This window comes from Chlamydotis macqueenii, chromosome 5 (genome assembly GCF_036417535.1).
Source record: "Chlamydotis macqueenii isolate bChlMac1 chromosome 5, bChlMac1.mat, whole genome shotgun sequence".
NCBI lineage: Eukaryota > Metazoa > Chordata > Aves > Otidiformes > Otididae > Chlamydotis > Chlamydotis macqueenii.
In genome coordinates this window covers 71,431,565-71,447,728 of record NC_141560.1, presented here as the reverse complement: position 1 = coordinate 71,447,728, position 16,164 = coordinate 71,431,565, and the positions used below count along the sequence as shown (strand labels likewise).

At 52.3% G+C, this 16,164-nt stretch overlaps 2 protein-coding genes across 5 annotated transcripts in view; one reads left to right on the top strand and one right to left on the bottom strand.

The window, feature by feature from the left end:
- Nucleotides 1-1,453: 1,453 nt before the first annotated feature.
- On the bottom strand, nucleotides 1,454-2,624 carry INAFM2 (InaF motif containing 2). Its single transcript, XM_086749110.1, has one exon. It carries the CDS (start codon nucleotides 2,473-2,475, stop codon nucleotides 2,086-2,088), a length of 390 nt encoding a protein of 129 aa, XP_086605236.1. The 5' UTR covers nucleotides 2,476-2,624; the 3' UTR covers nucleotides 1,454-2,085.
- Nucleotides 2,625-2,762: 138 nt separating this feature from the next.
- The window catches only part of PLCB2 (phospholipase C beta 2), a 52,904-nt gene continuing 39,502 nt past the window's right edge, over nucleotides 2,763-16,164 (top strand). Inside the window, exons 1-3 of one of the 4 annotated variants that reach the window (XM_086748142.1) lie at nucleotides 2,763-3,027; nucleotides 3,343-3,454; nucleotides 12,791-13,629. In XM_086748142.1, coding sequence (XP_086604268.1) covers nucleotides 13,546-13,629 — 84 coding nt within the window. In that variant the 5' untranslated portion in view covers nucleotides 2,763-3,027; nucleotides 3,343-3,454; nucleotides 12,791-13,545. The remainder of the gene's footprint in view (nucleotides 3,028-3,342; nucleotides 3,455-12,790; nucleotides 13,630-16,164) is intronic. The other 3 variants (XM_086748141.1, XM_086748143.1, XM_086748144.1) reach the window with 3 other exon arrangements.

The window sequence follows — 16,164 nt, the reverse complement described above, 5'->3', positions numbered from 1 at the left end:
TTACGCCTTCCTCCGTAGAGAAGGTGTCTACCAAGGACAGCAAACAGCATCGTTATCACCAGGACCCAGAGCTACTGCACGCGTGTGGCAGCCCCGCGAACAGGTATGGACACACTGCAGGCAGCACTGCCAGGAGAACAAGGTCACCCGCTGCGACAGAACGGACACGCGCGGGGCTGAACCCAGCCAACTGCCCGGCCAAAGCGCCGATGCGGTGCTGCTGCCAGGACAGCACCAGCCCCGGCACCACAGCGGGTAAACGGGAAGGGTTCAGAAGCAGCTCAGGAGGGAACAGAGCAACAGCTTGGGGCTTTTGGCTCCTTCAGCGGCTCTCTACCTGCCCTGCAGGAAGGCGGCAACAAGCACATACCCGCTTTTGGCTGAAGTGACTAACCGTGACCTTTCTTCCTCCCCACCAGGCACCCTTCTTTTTTAGCGCATTAGCACCGTACAGACTTCCCTGCACGCTCTCCACAAAATGGAAAAGGAGGGTGGAAGAGCACACCCAAACCACTCCCTCCTTTTGCCCAATTTCTTTCTGGAAGCCCTTTGCTCCCGATTTCTACATTTAAAAGACGCTGTGGAAGAAATGCCCAGCGGACAACGCAGGCTTAACGCACCACCACCAGCCCAGGTATGAAACGGCTTTTTTCCCTCCAACTTCAAAAAAGCCAAGTGCCATATTTTAAAGCACATCCGTGATTTGCGCAACTGAAATACGTACACCACATCAGAGCACATTTTTATCCCTCAGCAGAGGAAACGTGAACTCCCGGGATTATTTCGCAGGGAGGCAGAATAGCCTGGCAGCCTCTCAGTTAAGGCATCCAACCGAAACCATCGATCTGAAAAGCAGCTGCTCAGAACGACAGAGGTCCTGCAGCTTCCTAGTTGACAGCCCACACCCCGCAGTCCTTAAAGGACGCTTTTTTTTTTGTGCTGCTCATCAATGAATAAGAACATTTCTGAAGACTACGGGACAGGAAAACACCAAGGTGGGAGGAAAGCCTGCGCAGGGCACATCCCGAGCTGGCTGGCACAGACCCACTTCCCGATGGCACTGGCCCCAGGCTGCCACCGAGGTGCCGCGAGGGTCTGTGAGCTCCGCTCCACCATCCCATGCAGGCAAGAGCACGGGCGTGCAAGCCACCAAGCACCCCGCAAGCGTAGGGCACCACACACGGCCACAGCTCCAGTTGCTTCTGTCAGGAAAGATCAAGCCTTCTTTCACCACCAGTGCTCAGTTGCCACCATCAGCAGGAGTTAGGCACGTGCGGAGGTTCTCCAGCCTCACCTAAGGAGACCAACGACAAACGAATCAACAACGTTATTCGCCACAGTTGCCCATTAACAGCTGGCAAACCATTTTTGCTACCCGGAGAGCCCTTCCAGTTCGACATTCCTCCCAGATCCTCCTCCCACCACCAAAGAGAACATACTGTGTTACAGAGACTTTCATATTGGGAAAATATTTTAATATAGTAAACAAGTCAATTTACCTTTCACATGTTTTTAAATAAGTTTATGCTGATTGTTAAACAAAACCGGTTTTACTTAAACAACGGATTACAGCCTCTAAATTCATATTGTTCCCAGCTGATCCTGTAAATAGTGAGGAATTTTGGACACCGACATCCTTTTAAAGGTAACAGACTGGCATAAACGGCGCAGGAATTCAACGCAGGTTCAAAGGGAGAAGCTAGCCCTGGTGAGGAAAGAAACGCAGCCACAAAATTCCCTTTTGAGGAAAAACGGGGGGAAGAAAAAGATGCCGCAGTTCCACCGAGTAAAAACACCTCCTTCCCCCGCCGACCGGCTCAGTCTGCAGCCCCAGCCCCGCGGGGCTCCCCCAGGCCGGGGGCCGCCGTGCCGCCTCCCGCGGCGCCCAGCGATCCGGATCCCAGCGAGGGCAGCCGCACCGCCGGCCTCCATCCTCCGCCGGGCCCGGCCGCCGCATCCCCCTCCTCCCGCGGGGGAGCCCCCCGGGGCCTTCCCGGCGCTGGAGCGCGGCCGCCCTCCGCAGTCCGCCGGGCCCGGCGTCCCCCTCCCCGGCCGGGGGGCGGTCGGTGAGCGCTGACGGCCGCCTCAGCGGCTCCCGGGCGGTGGCGGCGAGGCGTCCGGTCGGTCCGTCTGGGCGAGGCCGGGGCCGGGGCCGGGGCCGGTGCGCGGGGGCGCCGGCGGAGCCTCCTGCGTGGGTCCCCGCGGGTCGGCGGCGGGGCCCGGCGGCGCGGCGCGGGGCTGCGAGGTAGCGGCGGTGGCGGGGCCGGAGCCGCCGCCCCCGCCGCGCACCGGCTGCCAGATGAGGCTGTAGTAGACGGCGAGGACGATGGCGGCCAGCGAGACGGAGAGGACGTAGGCCAGGACGGTGGCCAGGCGCACCCACTTCTTGTTGGTCTTGGCCGCCATGCGCGCCTTCTTGTCCCCGGTGTAAGTGGCGGGCTTGCCCCGCTCCGCCCCCGCCTCCTTCTCCTTCATGGGGGCCCGGCCCTTGGCCCGCTGCTCCACCGACCCCTCCGTGGTGGGGCCCGGCCCGGCCCGGCTCCGCGCCGCCCGCGCCGCCGCCTCACGACATCCCGCCGCCCGCGCGCGCCGCGGCCCCGCGCTCAGCTCCGGCCGCTCCGCCGGCCGCGGGCGGGGGCGAGGGGCGGGGCCTGACGGGGCAGCGCCGCCCGGGGCGGGGCGGCGGCGTTTAAAGGGGCGACGGGCCCGGCGGGGTGTGGCTGCTGCGCATGCGCGGCCCGGTGGGCGCCTGCGGGGAGCGGGCGAGGGGCTGGCGGCGGGGCCCGGGGTCCCTTCGCCTCTGTCCGCGCCCCTCCTCGCCGGCCGGCGGAGGGCAGCGGTAGGCGGGCCCTCCCTCAAGTAGCTGCCGAGGCGAGCGACGTCCCGCCGGGCCGAAATGAAGGCTTGGATTTTACGGGCTCCCTGAGCGCTGCGAGGCGAGGATGAGTGTGAGGAAGGCTCCCGGCAGAGGCCTAGCGCAGGAGGAGGCCGGGGATCTCCCCTCGGGGGCAGCCCCTCTCCCCGCAGGTATGGGGTGCTGCCTGCAGCCGCAGGGGTGCCCAGGCGAAGCGTTGGCTTTTGGAGAGCAGCTGGCTTGGTTCCTCGCGCTGGGCCGATCCCAGACGTGCGGAGATAATCTGGAACCGTGCGGAGGTGTGAATTGTTCCCCGGACCCTGGCCCCTCACAAAAGTGACTGACTTAGAAGACAGCTGAAACGCTGTGCTAGGGTACGCATTAGCCTCTTTATTTTTTCTCTTTATGGTGCAAGATGTTTACTACTGAGCATGATTTAGTTGCTCCTTTTACAATAACTTTCTCTTTCTCCCTCCCTATACTCTTAGGCCAGGCAGGTGCGTTGCAGCAGCAAACCTCTGGTAAACAAGGAGCTGCAGCTCTGAAAGAGGCTCCTGGCAGCTGGAGAAACGACCCTCACCCAGAGAGGCGGCAGAGGAAGTGAGTGACTGGGCTTGGAGTTAGCGGCAGGGAAAATGCGGAGGGTTGGGAGAGAAAGGGAAAACCCCTGAGGCTTTGCAGGAGGAAGCACGGAGCTTGCAGCTCTGAGGAAGGCTACTGAGCCCTTCCAGAAAATAAGTTAGGGAATGAAATAGAGTTCAAAATAGCTGTAATTCTTGGAGAAGTGGTGGATTGTATTGACTAAAAGCTCCAGGACTAAAAATCCAAGTGATTCTGTGAAGCTACAGCTAATGACATGCTCTGTCCTCCTGAAATATTTAATTTTTGTGAAAATTTGCTGTAACCCAGTATATCTAGGAAACATTTGTTAGTGGGAACTAAGACTTTTCTATGCCCCCTCTCCCTTAGCTCGCCTGCCCTGACTTGCTACACCTGGGTGCAAATTTCTTGTTGAAGTCAAATTTCACACACCTGAGTAGCATGAGCTGCCCCCCTTCTCTCCTGCCCTGATTTATTGCACCTGACTGCATTTTCCTTGTTGAAGTCAAATTTCATACACCTGAATAGCACGAGCTGATGCCATCCTGCTGACAAAGCTTTTCTGAGCCGCAGAAATGCATCTGCTGTGGTATTCTAAGATTCTGCACACAAAATCCCGCTGGGTGTATGTGCTTAGTTAAAGGGGTATTGCAGATTTGAAGCAATTCCTACAAAATGAATTTTCTACTCGTTTTTTGGGCTTTGTTCTCTTGATCGTGGGTTTGCTCCAATCCCTTTTCCCCTTGCTTCTCACATTTGACTGAGCAAATGTGCTGCTCTGTCTTTTCTTCACATTTAAAAGAAAAATTCTGTAACTTGATTGTGACTTCAGCACGCCTTTCCTCTGCTTTACATGTGTCACTGAGCTGTTTGTTTTGAGGTCAGAGACTTTTCAGTTTCTGTGCTACAGAGTATTTGAAGACTGAGTTTGGACCTCTCTTGCCTAGCATAATTGCTTAAACGCTCAGCTTGCTTTAATCCATCCTCTCAGCTGCTGGTCTTTACTTGCGTTCTTGCTGGCCTGTGCCGTCCTGCTGTTGAATGCTGCAAAGCTGGGCAGATGCAGAGCCCCGCTGGGATGTTGTCTGCGTCCCCTCACAGATCTTCCTCAAATGGTCTGTGCAGAACCTGGTTCATTCCAAACTCTTGTGCTGTCGGTGATCTCCCCTGGCCTTCCCACTGATACAATTTATCATTGCCTCTGGTGAAAGGATGATGAATTACTACCTCCCGCAAGTCCCTTCTCTCTGCTCTTCCTTCATTGCAGTTCTGGAATTTTGAGGGAGAGGATGGGCATGTACAGGCAGCTCCTCTGGGGCTGAATGAGGCCTTGACAGTTTTTGCCTGATGCCCATCTAGTCCGTGCTGTCTTCCTGCGTTTTAACTCCGTCCATGGAGACGCCACATCCTCCTTTATTGCTTAACTCGGCCCTCTTCTAGTGTCTAGAAGCTGGTAGACAAAAATGAGAGCCCTGGTGTGTTACGTTGCGTTTGATAAGGGATGTTTAGAAAGAGCCAGCAGGCTGACAGAGGAAATGGGCACAGAAGATAACAGTGAGATATGGGGATTGGTGTAAAAAAAAAAAAAAAAGCAGTTATAGCAGTATATCTTAGTCCTATGTCCCCAAACTTATTTTCCCCTCTCCTGGGAAGGAAACCAGTCCTTCCTAATCTCTGTACAAATGATTGCTGCTCTTTCACTGGTGCTGCTTTTTTTTTTTTTCCCCCTCTCCTCTGCTCACTAAAACTCAGTTCATAAATCCAGAAGTTAGCAGCACTCCTCTTCCATCAGTGGGGGTCTTGGCAGACTGGATTTGCACAGGACGTGCAGTGGCGTCACAGAAGCAGTCCCAGCAAAGGTTGGGAGTGCGGTGTGGTTGAGCTCTGCTACACCTGGTGTCGTTTGAATGTAGATTCGAGGAGCAACTAAAGCTGCTCCAGCTAGATATGGCAATAGATAATTTGGCATGAGTTATGCTCCTTCCTGCCTTCCCTGCTCCCTTGCTGCCCTCCCCTTCACTTTTCAGCACTACAGCTCTGTCGTTATCTTAAAACTGAGCTGTGTCGTTCTGCCTTCAGCCTAGCATCTTCATCTCCCATCGCACTTGTTCCTTATTCAGCCTGCAGCGAGCCTCCTGGCTGTGGTGTAGGCTTACCCTTCAGAGAAGACAACAATTCTATGGTATTACTAAAGAAATTCAGTGGTCTTAAGGCTCTCTCCTCTCTGCCAACCCCTCTGCTTGCTGTAAGACAAGACTTGCCTTCATTAAATACCAAGTCTTGTTGGCTTCTGCCAAAGTCAGGTGTAAGCTTTTCTATTTCCTATCAACAAATAAATGGGTGTGAGTTTCTCTCCGGGTCCTTTTGTTCAAGTGCAGGCAGCTGCTGGCAGGCGTGTGCCTTCTGTTCCTAATCTTAGCTCCTTGCTAACAACCACCCATAAAGGCAAATGAGAGCCAGGAAGCCAGAGTTGCAATAATGAGGTTTTCTTTTTGTGCTCTGGGTTTTAGCAGAAAGACCAAGCTGTGCGTTGAGCAGGCTCCTGCAGTGCAGCAAGAGAGCTCTGGGGTCTTGTAAAGTCAGTGAATGTGTCAGACACGAGGCAAAGCTTGCAAATTAGTCCTCTCTGAGATTTTTTTTCCTAAAGAATACAAAGGAGATCACTTGCCTGAGACAAAGTCAAGAGCCTGTGGTGCAGCCTGGGACTGGACCTGCCAGCCAAGGAGATCTGTATGGCCCTCAGACACCCAGCCTTTATCCCGTGACAGTCCAAACACCATACTCCTCAGGGTCCTGTTGTTTAAAGCTTTTCTAATTTTTGATTTCTGTTGCCTGAGGGCCTGCTAGGAAACTCGTTTACTTATGAGCCTGCTACTTACTGCCTTACACCTGTGTTTAGTTGAAAACCCAAGTGCTGAGACAGATTGAGGGTTTGGCGTTCCGCCTACCTGACTGAACAGCGTTGCTTGAACTGTGCCACTACCTGTTGCAGTGGGATGTTTGCTCTCCAAGGGCCCCTGAAGGATGGAGCTAAATAAACTTGCGTTATTGATTCCCTATGTTCAGAGTCAATGGATAGCATCTAGTGCTTCAGGACACAGAAGACTTAATTAAGGGAAGAATATTTGTCTGAGATAATACGTCTGTACAGACCTCGCTTCTGAGAGTGGTGAGGCAGTGCGCTGCCGGGGAGGTGGTGGTGTCTGCTGTTAATGGAGGGCTCCTGGAGCGCTCTGGGCGGTGTCTGGCAGGGCTGATAAATGGCACAGCTGATCCTGCCCTGGGACAAGGGCTGGGCTGGATGGCTTCCCGCTGCCCCTGTGCTTGCCATTCAGCAAAGGCAGCTGCTCTGCCTTTCCCTCCTGTGCCCTGCCATTAGGAGGCAATCCACTGTGACACCGTCCAAACGATCGCTTCTTCCGTGAGGCGTGCGGCTCGATTACCCCACTTAGGTTGGCTTGTGTAACTCTGAACTCAACATTCACTACGTGATGCTATACGGGCCCTGAACTCCGCCCCTGATTTTTGTTCTTGGTGTCTGCCCCGGCAGTGTGACTTCTACAGGCGGGTTATAGACTTCAGAAAGAATTGTAACTTTTTTATTGGTTATATATTGCTTTTTAAACTCTTTCCTGTCTGCTTGGGTCACGTTTGTGAGCTGAGGAGGGGAGAGATGGATGAGGTCTTTCTGCCTGCCTCCTGATGTTTAAAGGATGGAATAGGTGTGTTTAAATTCACCTCTCTTGGCTGAGGTGCTTGAGCCTTCTGTCACATAGAACGTCTCCGCTCTTGACAGGGGACAGTCTGTCAAGCTCTGCTCTCCACTCTTCTAAAGGAAATTACCTTATTTCACACTGTTCCAGTCTCCCGCTTGGAGCCCACAGGAAATCCGCTTCTGTTCTTCTCTGGCATTTTCCTCTTACACTTCAAAATCTCCTGTTTTACGTGGGAAGGTGCTGTCTCTCCTGTTAATCCAATAACAGATGGGGGGAGGTCAGGGTTGTTCTTCTAACTCCTTCAGCTTCTGATTTAGCTGTGGCGAGTGAAGTTTGCACAACCCACTGGCTTGGATCACTGGAGTGATCTGCAGAGATTGTAGTGGTGGAGAAGATGGTAAAAGTGGTGCTGAGTTTGAGATATAACAGCGAGAGGTCTGGTTTTGCTCAGGATAGAGGCCTTGGGCAGAAAGTTCCTGGTAGCCTAGGAGCAGCTTCAACCTTGTGTCATCCCTTTGAGACCTATTTTGAGCCATTTCGTTATCCCGTGAGCCATCTGCGTGGTGTAAGGAGCGTGTCCTACGTGCAGGAGAGCACGGGACAGTGAGTCTCCTTGGTGGGAAAACACCGCTAAGAGTGAAAAGTATGTCTGCGAAGGGTTTCTGGTTCTGGTTTTAATGTTTAGAAGTTGCTGTAAGTAGATGATGGTTCAGACTCTGGGTTGGGGAGAGCCGCTTGGCTAGCTTTGTAGCAGAGGGGTTCACAACATTTTGAAGCTCTGCTTTTATTTGGTGTGATTTGAGGTTTGGTGTACTGCTGAGTGGCGACAGATCTCGGTCAGCTTTCTGGAGGCAGGGACTTCCCTCAGACAACGTGCATCATCTCTGGCCTGTTGTTTCCATGACACGTTTCTGAAACTGAAAAGGCTGACTAGGGTGCCTTGGCGGTGCACTGGGCGTTCACTGAAATAAGAAGCCTTGCGCCTTGCTGGAATGTGAAGCTCTGCTCCCAGGGGCTCCCAGTGCTCTAAGCTGTAGGCTTCACACATCAGTTTGTGGAGAGGAGAGTTGCCCTCGTTTCACTGAGTGCAGGGCTCCAAGAGGGTGAATGTTGGGGTTTTTTAAAATTAAAAAAAAAGCTTATCTTTGGGTGTAAATCTGTACTGCCTGTGCTGGTTGTGACTCTAAACACAGGCCTGTGCAGGAATCTGGAGTCAAAAATCTCCACTTTGCTGTTCATTTTGCAAGGAGGAAATGTGCATGTACACACACCCACACACACTTAACATCTGAACACACTTCTGAGGGCTGTGTTTCTGAAATAACCACCACTTGTCAAGCATTAGGACAGCGATGATTGATGGCCACATAATCTGACTGTGCATCTCTGCCTCTGGTTTTCATGGTCTGACAGAGCTGAACTCGGCTTTGTGTGGAGAATGAGCGCGTATGAGTGGTGCTTCTCCCTGATGCACACAGGTATGCATATATATGTATGGTGTTTGCTCACAGGAATGCGTGGGAGAGCACTGAGCCTGTCTCAAAGTACATCTACGTTTGCAGAATGACAACAGTTTATCCAGAGTTGCACCAACTTGTGATTGCCCCTGCAAGCGTGGGAACAGGCTTTCCTTGGAAAGCCTTACCCACGATCTCATGATGTAGCCCTGAAGCTAAGTGATCCTGGTTTAGCCTGGGTTACTGCCGTTTCAATCAGAGATAGATGGTGGTGGGGGTTTTTTAGGTTTTTTTCTCCTTCCCCCGGGATGGAGAAGGGTGGTTTTTTGATGGTTCGTTTGTGCATGATTGCTCCAGCCATCTTTGGGGCCAGCCCTTAATGCAGCCAAGCTCTTGGTTAGACTGAACAGCTTGTCCAGTCTTCAAAGTTAGCTTGACTGAGCTGAAGTCTGGATTCTTGCTGAGTTACGCTAAGACAGCATGAAAGTTTAACTGCTTATAAGATCCAAACAGATTCTTTTTCATATGAGGTCAACACGGGTTTTCACCCCATTTAAAGTAACGTAGCTTTGAATGTGATAGTGCTCCCTGATGTCACAGTAGTTTTTTCTTGCAGAAGAAATCAAAAGCAGCTATTACTTTTTGACTTTCTCCATTTCTGCGTGCTTGGCTTTGGTAGCTGAATGAGGAAAATGTGCTGGACTCGTGCTGATAACCCCATGCAAGGGAGGGTTATTTAACTGAACTAAAATAGCAGCCTGAAAGCTCTCCCAGTTCTGCTGGAGCTGGTTCTTGCTTGTTACATCTTACTGTTTTCACACTTCTGCCACCCTGGCTCAGGCTCCAGATTTGGTGGAACTCTGCCCTGTTCTTGGTGCTCTGTTACTGCAAGGTAACGTGGGATCGGCACGTTCTGGCTGGCGCTGCTGCTCTTCATCCTCCTCTGCCTTCTGTTAATGACCCATCCTGCAAAGTTTCATTCTTTTGCTAGCAGTTAGGAGTTGCGTGGTTCAGTCATCCCTGCGCAGCGGTGACTTTTGTACTGCAGTAACGTATGGTATGTTTAGTGTGTGAGCCTGCTTGCATTGTTCAGCTGTGCGCCTTGGAAATGGGCAGAAAGCCATCAAGAGCGCTGTAAGCACCTCCTGCTGCATGTTCCTGCCTAGTGAACAGTTAATTATGGACATAGCCGTGTCTTGCTGCTTGGTCAAATTGATTTTTGGGTTTTTTTTTTTTTACACAAGACCTCACAGCTTTTATGGTATTGTGGCATCTGTGGCCACTTGTCTTTCTGTGCAGTAGTCCACTGCCCTCTGGCTTTGGCAGATCAAGTTGAAGAGTCACGCTGTCATGAGTCGTTGGCATTGTGGTTTGGGCTCAAGCTAGGACATAAAGCGTGCCCTGGCACACACAGTGAGCAGTTCTCTCCAGGGGTGGTGAGAAAATGCTGGCCTTTGTGGCCCTAGTGGTGTCATTAGTCCTTTCAGGACTCGGAGGGCGGAAGAGAAGACGGAGCAGCAGGATGAACTCGGTTTTGCTTGGCTGTGAGGCGATTCCTGGTGTTTGCAGGCGATGCTGCAGGCTGTGTGCAGTGTCGTGGCTGTTCACTAGAGGACAGTATTACCCATCGCAAAGTGTAATTACACTGGAACAGTCCTGGAAGAGGTTTCTTAGTCTAGTGTGTGCTAGGAATAGGTTGGGGTTACACAGTGATTAGATACACTCGGGAGCCGTCCAGTCAAGGTGGTTCAATAGACAGTGTGGCTTAAGTCACTCTCTACAGACCCTGTCTTGTAAAATCTGTGGAGGGAAATGCTGACTACCTGGCTTCTGCCTGCACTTTGTGGGAGAGAGAGCCTGCTGAATAGCACAGGGAGATAAGGAAGAGTCTCCAGGGGAAAAAAAAAGGGAAATTTTTGTGTATCAAAACCCTTGTAGTGGGTGGTGGGATGCACATTGGTGAAAGCAAGAGATGAAAGCAAAGGAGGTGTGGGGCTGTGAGCAGAGGGGTGTGGGACGGGTATGCACTTGTGATGGGCCTTCAGAAGCAAGAAAGTAAAGGGTGGTTGGAATAAATACTGCTCTAAGTGCTGCTGCTTCTGCCTGCTCTGATAGCAGAGCTTTCCGCAGAGGGCTTTATTGTATCACTGTTCCATCAGCCATCTCTTCATGCAAGGGCCAGAAGCTCCCACATAGAGTGAGGAGTGTGAAATTAAAGATAAGGAGGCTGGGTTATGCAAAAGGAAGTGAGCTTCAGCTTTCTGACATCTTTGTGCAAGTAGGGATCTGGGCAGCTGTTGTGTGGTGCCAGGACAGCTGCCGGCTTGGTCACTGCTCTTTGTGTTGATTTTTAAATTTTATTTATTGCTTTATCCCTTAGGGAAAGCTGACCTTGAGTGACAAGCGAGTAAAGCTGTGACAGGATTCTTGCTTACTTTAGGTTTGCTGGTGAAACAAAGCTGTTGAATATCTAGGTGTGACAGAATGCAGGGCAGAAGCAGCCTTTCCGTGAGGCTCTGGTTCTGGCTGGAAGCAGGCAGGGCTCACAAAGTGATGGTAACTGGTGTACCAGATGTACCAGATGGGCCACTGGAACCAGTAGCTGTCACTGGCTGATCTCACCTGCAGGCCCTCTGCTCTTGGCAGTATTGGGTGGCAAAGCTCATCCCACCTCTCACTTCTTCAGTGCTGTGGTCTCCAAGGCCTTCAGTGCTTTCTGTGTTGCAGAGGGTGGGAGGACTGCAGCGCTTCTGAGCCAGATCAGTGCTCTTTATCCTTTCACAGCTGTTCCCTGAGTTAAAGTCAAGCAGGCCTGAAACTGCCCTGGCCTTGCAGAAGGGATGAGGTGAGAGTAAACTTTCACTCCTCACTGCAGCCTCCTGTGGTCCCGTGGCCTTTCTCTATACGTACCTAGGCCTCGGGGCTGTTCCTAAGCTGCTTACGAGAAGAGCACAGAGAACAAACCTGCCAGCAGTGCCTGGCATTTTACTGCTGTTTATGCCAAGTCCCAGGCTGTTGCTGATGTCCTTGAGCACTTCCAGCTCAGCCTTTGGGATCTGGGCAGCCCCTGTCATCTGCTGCTTTGCTGCTTGGGCGTAAGAGCGTTCCCAGAGCGGGGGTCCTGGTGGTGCTGTCTGGGCTGGGATACAAAGGAAGCTGAATGCCACGAGTGCAGCTTGGTTCTGAGCCCGGAGGTGATGGATTCCCATGTCCGTGGTGTCAGCCTTGATGCCGAGCAACCACAGCTATGGGTGAGCCCCCTCAGTTCACTGCCCTGGAACAGAGCTAACAGCCTTAGTGTGGATAGCCAATTCTTGGAAAGTATGTCTTACTAAATGCAGTAAATACAAAAAGTGTTAGTAAATGCAGAAAACTCGATGGTAGCTGGAAACATAGAAGCTCTCTTATTCCCAGTTTGGCAGATAAACCCTTGACAGAAATGTACAAAGGATGTTAGGTTTGTTCAGGGCGCTCTGTTTCTGCAGCAGGCATCTCTTGGATAATTGCTGCCATCTTTATTTTATTTACAGCTAGAGCATTTGCTACAGGTCCGCTTAATCTCTCCTGCCACTAACATTTGAGAGTGCCCGTAGGATTCCTTCAGTCAGCCTTGCGCTGCCTGTCCAATCTGCTCTAAAATGCTGGGCTTATCATCAAACTGGGGAAGCAGCAGCAAAAACATGCGGCTGGCTCCCTTTGCAGTGCAGGAGTTTGGTTATCCACTCTTCTCGGAGAATGTGTATTTTTTTTTTTTTTACAGTATCTTGTCCCTCTTGAGCAATGGCAAGTACCATACATTGGTTTCATGGAAGATAACAAGGATAAAATCCCACCGTGTGGCTGGGCGTCCTGTTACAGCAGGCATAGCATGGTTATCTCCTCTTCTATTAGTCGTGGGGCTCTGCCTTTTTTGCTAAAATTAGCCTTGCCCGTGTCAGTCCTTCTCACAAGCCACTCTCTCTCTGGTTACCCAGTGCGCCTCGACCACCAGTAGCTCCTTTTCTCCTCTGCTCTCCACACATAATTCCTTCGTTCCAGGTTCAGGAGCAGGGGCTCATTTTCGCCCTGTTTGCCGATAACCTTCTGTTCTGCTTTCTGTCACTCCCTGCAGCTTCATCGTTGTGATCCCCACCTCACACAGCTCCCATGTTCTGTGTTCCCAGAGCATCTGCAGTGTAGACCCAAGTGAAGCTGGAGAATCTTGCGGTTCCTAGGGACTCCTGTGAGTGCTTTACTTCATCTGCTGGTGGAATTTCCATCTGCTCTGCTGGTCTGTCTCACTGCTCAGGCTGATGTTGAGAAGAACCCATAAGAGAAAGGAAAAAAGTTAAAAGTGAAGCAAATGGCCCCAGAAATGGAGCCTGTACAGAGCACGGAATCAGTTTATTTTACGTGATGTTTGGCCCGTTGCATGAAGGGGGCAGTCTGCTTGTAGCCAGAGCCTGAGCTGTTCTGTAATCACATCTGCTGAAATAGTTTGAGTGTCGACTGGCAATGCCTGCACTTCGTCAAAGAGAACATTTAAGGAAGTTCAGTTGCGGAAGTGCTACAAACTGTGCGCTTCGCAAGTACAACTCTGAGGAGTTGGACCCTCCTGGAGAGACGGCGCGCGTGCATGACTGCCCACGCGAGCACCTCAGCCCATCGCACGCGTTCCTCTAGGTGACCTTGGGCTGAACTTTTCTGCTTGCTTGGAGAGCTGTTGATTTACAATGCAGATTCATCGGTCCTCGCCTGCCTGTCCCTGCCCCTCCTAAATTTGGCTGGGACATAAGAGGCCGTTTGCTTTCTGATGCCAACAGTGGCAATGGCAGAGAGCCCTGCCATGTGAGAGGCAGAGATAGAGGAGAGCGGGCCAAGGAGGAGCAAACTGCTGCTGCTCTTGCTTCTGGTGGCTGAGGAGCACATCTGTGGGACAATGTCCATGCTTACCCCTGTCCTGCAGCCCCCGGAGGTGAAGGAGTATCTCTGCAAGGGCGAGCGCTTCATCAAATGGGATGATGTGAGTACCGGGGTTTTTGCTTCGCTAGGTTGTATGCGCGGTGGCGGGGCGGATACTGTGTTCTGCTCGGGGTTTGTGGGGAGCCTGGGAACGTGTGTTCGGTGCGGGGGTGGGATGCTGTGTGTTGTACCGGGGAGCAGCGATACTGATGTCTGGATAGTGAGGGCAAACTGAGAAGAACAGGAGAGCTGGGGGCTATAAACAAAGGGCACATGTGTTAGAGGTTGTGGTGTGGCTTCTGCAGCTCGTGCTGTGGTGGAGGATGGAAGGAAATGGAGCGTGCCGCTGCGGCTGTGTGCGTGCAGCGTCTCTGGTGTGGGACACCAGGGCTCTGTCTCTGTGAACCATTCCTCGGGAGCGTGGTCACTGCTGGGAATCTCCTCGGGACGAGAGGCATGCGCTGCATCAGACATGTCTGGAGAAGAGCGAGGGGTGGGAGTTACTCCAGAGCTGAGTGGACTCTGTGCTTTGCAGACGGAGAGGAAATCGGGCTCCAAGTTGCTTCCTCTTATGGCCCTGTTGCAGGAGTGGATGGGAGGGTGAGCCATGTCCTCCCACGCCTGCCTGGCCCGCGGGTCTGCGAGCTACCGAGCACGCAGCGGCCGAGCGGCGAGGGGTCTGTGCTTTAACAGTGCTGGAGCCTCTGAGCATGCTGCAAAAAGCTGCTTCTCTCCAACTCTGTGTGCTCTTGTGTCTTCAAAACCCCTGGTTTGCGGTCTCTGCCCTTCATTGTGAGGGGAAGAAAGTGTGGAACAGCAGAGGAGAAGTTAATGTGGATGTAATAGCCCCCTCCTCGCTGTCCAAAGAGGCGAAAGAGGATTTACCCTAATATACCTGAGCGAGAGGACGGCGGCTGCCGAGCCTTTTTGTCTGCAGTATGAATCGTCTGCTGTTGAGCATGAGTGTTGCTGGAACGGGGGGCAGGCCAGGTTCTGGTTATTCACCAAGGTCTGGGGAAAACATTTGATGTGGGATTGCAAATGAGATGCGTTAGAAGGAGCCTCCAGCAGCAGTGCAGAGGGATCAGTGCTTGCTTTGTGGGCGTAAAGCTGGGATAGAGTTTTTAGTCCCAAGGCAGCGTGTGCGGGGGAGGTCGATCGCTTCTATGCAGCAGAAGCAGGGGTGATCCAGCGGCAGTGGGAAATGAGAAAGCAATGTAATGTCCAGCTGACAAAGGATGGGTGCTGAGGAATGCAGGCTGGGATATCCCTGGGCAGTTATTCCACTGGCTGCGTGCAAACAGGAGGATGACAGCAGGGTAGGGTGGAAAGCACTGCCTTCCCTTTCCCCCCGGTGGGGCCGCTGCCTGCAGAATGCTCTTGCAGCTTTTTGAATTTGAGCAGGGGTTTGGTTTCTGAGAATAACAGTTGCCTACCTTGTCTGAAATTGCTGCTGACTTTCTATGCTCAGTCCTTGGGGACTACTTTCACAAAAACTTGAAGGTGTTAAATAGTTCACTGGGAATTCCTGGGATAGTCAGGCTCCCTTGAAACCCAAGGTGAGTCAGGGTCAGCTTCCAAGACCCACCAAGTGTTTATTTGCTGCTGCCATCACAGGAGTTAGGGAGCTCAAGTCCTCTGTGAGTTTTTCCCTAAGACTTACAGATTTGTAAATATTCCTAAAAGGTAGCCTCTGATTACCGAGTAGTTTACAGAGTTGACCTCCAACGAAAGCCGCCTCCACAAGTGGGCTGTTCTGCTCACGTTGCTCAAGCTCACCGTGCTTTCTCCCTCCGCGGTTAGAGCGGGCTGCACGGGGTGATGGCAGGAGCTCTGGGATTGCTGTTCTGTAGAGGCCATGGGCCTGCGTTTTTTTTTGTCTCACTCTTTGACTTGACCGAGCCGTGCTGTTGGTAACAGTTTTGAACTCCTTCCACAATGTCTGAAGCAAAGGAATGAAGGTCGATCACATTGGCTCCTTACATCAGTCTGTACGGTGTGGGACTGGACCAGAGCCTTTGCCATACCCAACGGTTTACTGGGAAAAGCAAACGCACCCTTTTTCCATAGTGCCTTCCCCCTGTCCAGCATTTGGGATGTGTTCTGTAGGGGAGAGCGCAGTCGGGTCTGACAGGCAGGACTGTTCTCCCCTGTCCTGCGGAGTTAGTTGTGATGGCTGGGGATAAGGCGCGACTCTGCTGTGCTTTGTTTAGCGTCTGGCAGGCTGGGTTAGGTCCTACTACGTGAATGATAATTTCAGGAACCACCTTGGGAACCCTTTCAGAACTTCAGAAGCACACAGTGCAGTAGCTGACCTATCGAGCAGAGCAGATGCATGTGGATTTGGCTCTGCTGACTCTTAGCCCTTGTAGTAGAAGCAAAAATGTAGACGCAATATCTCTTACAGCTTATGAATGACAGGATTTTACCAGACAATGCTTGCGTTGTGCCCTAAAGCTGAACTCCACAGTGTGAGCAGCAGCCAGTGTGGCTGCCGGATCATCTGTAGAATTCACCATTTCCTTTGCTGCCAGGAGCTCCCCTGTAGGAGAGTCTACCTGTGCCCCATGGCCGTCCACGTCCTTGATCAGGAGGC

What these genes read in the sequence shown, in the direction of transcription:
- INAFM2 (XM_086749110.1), bottom strand. Translation starts at nt 2,475, where the DNA reads ATGAAGGAGAAGGAGGCGGGGGCGGAGCGGGGCAAGCCCGCCACTTAC.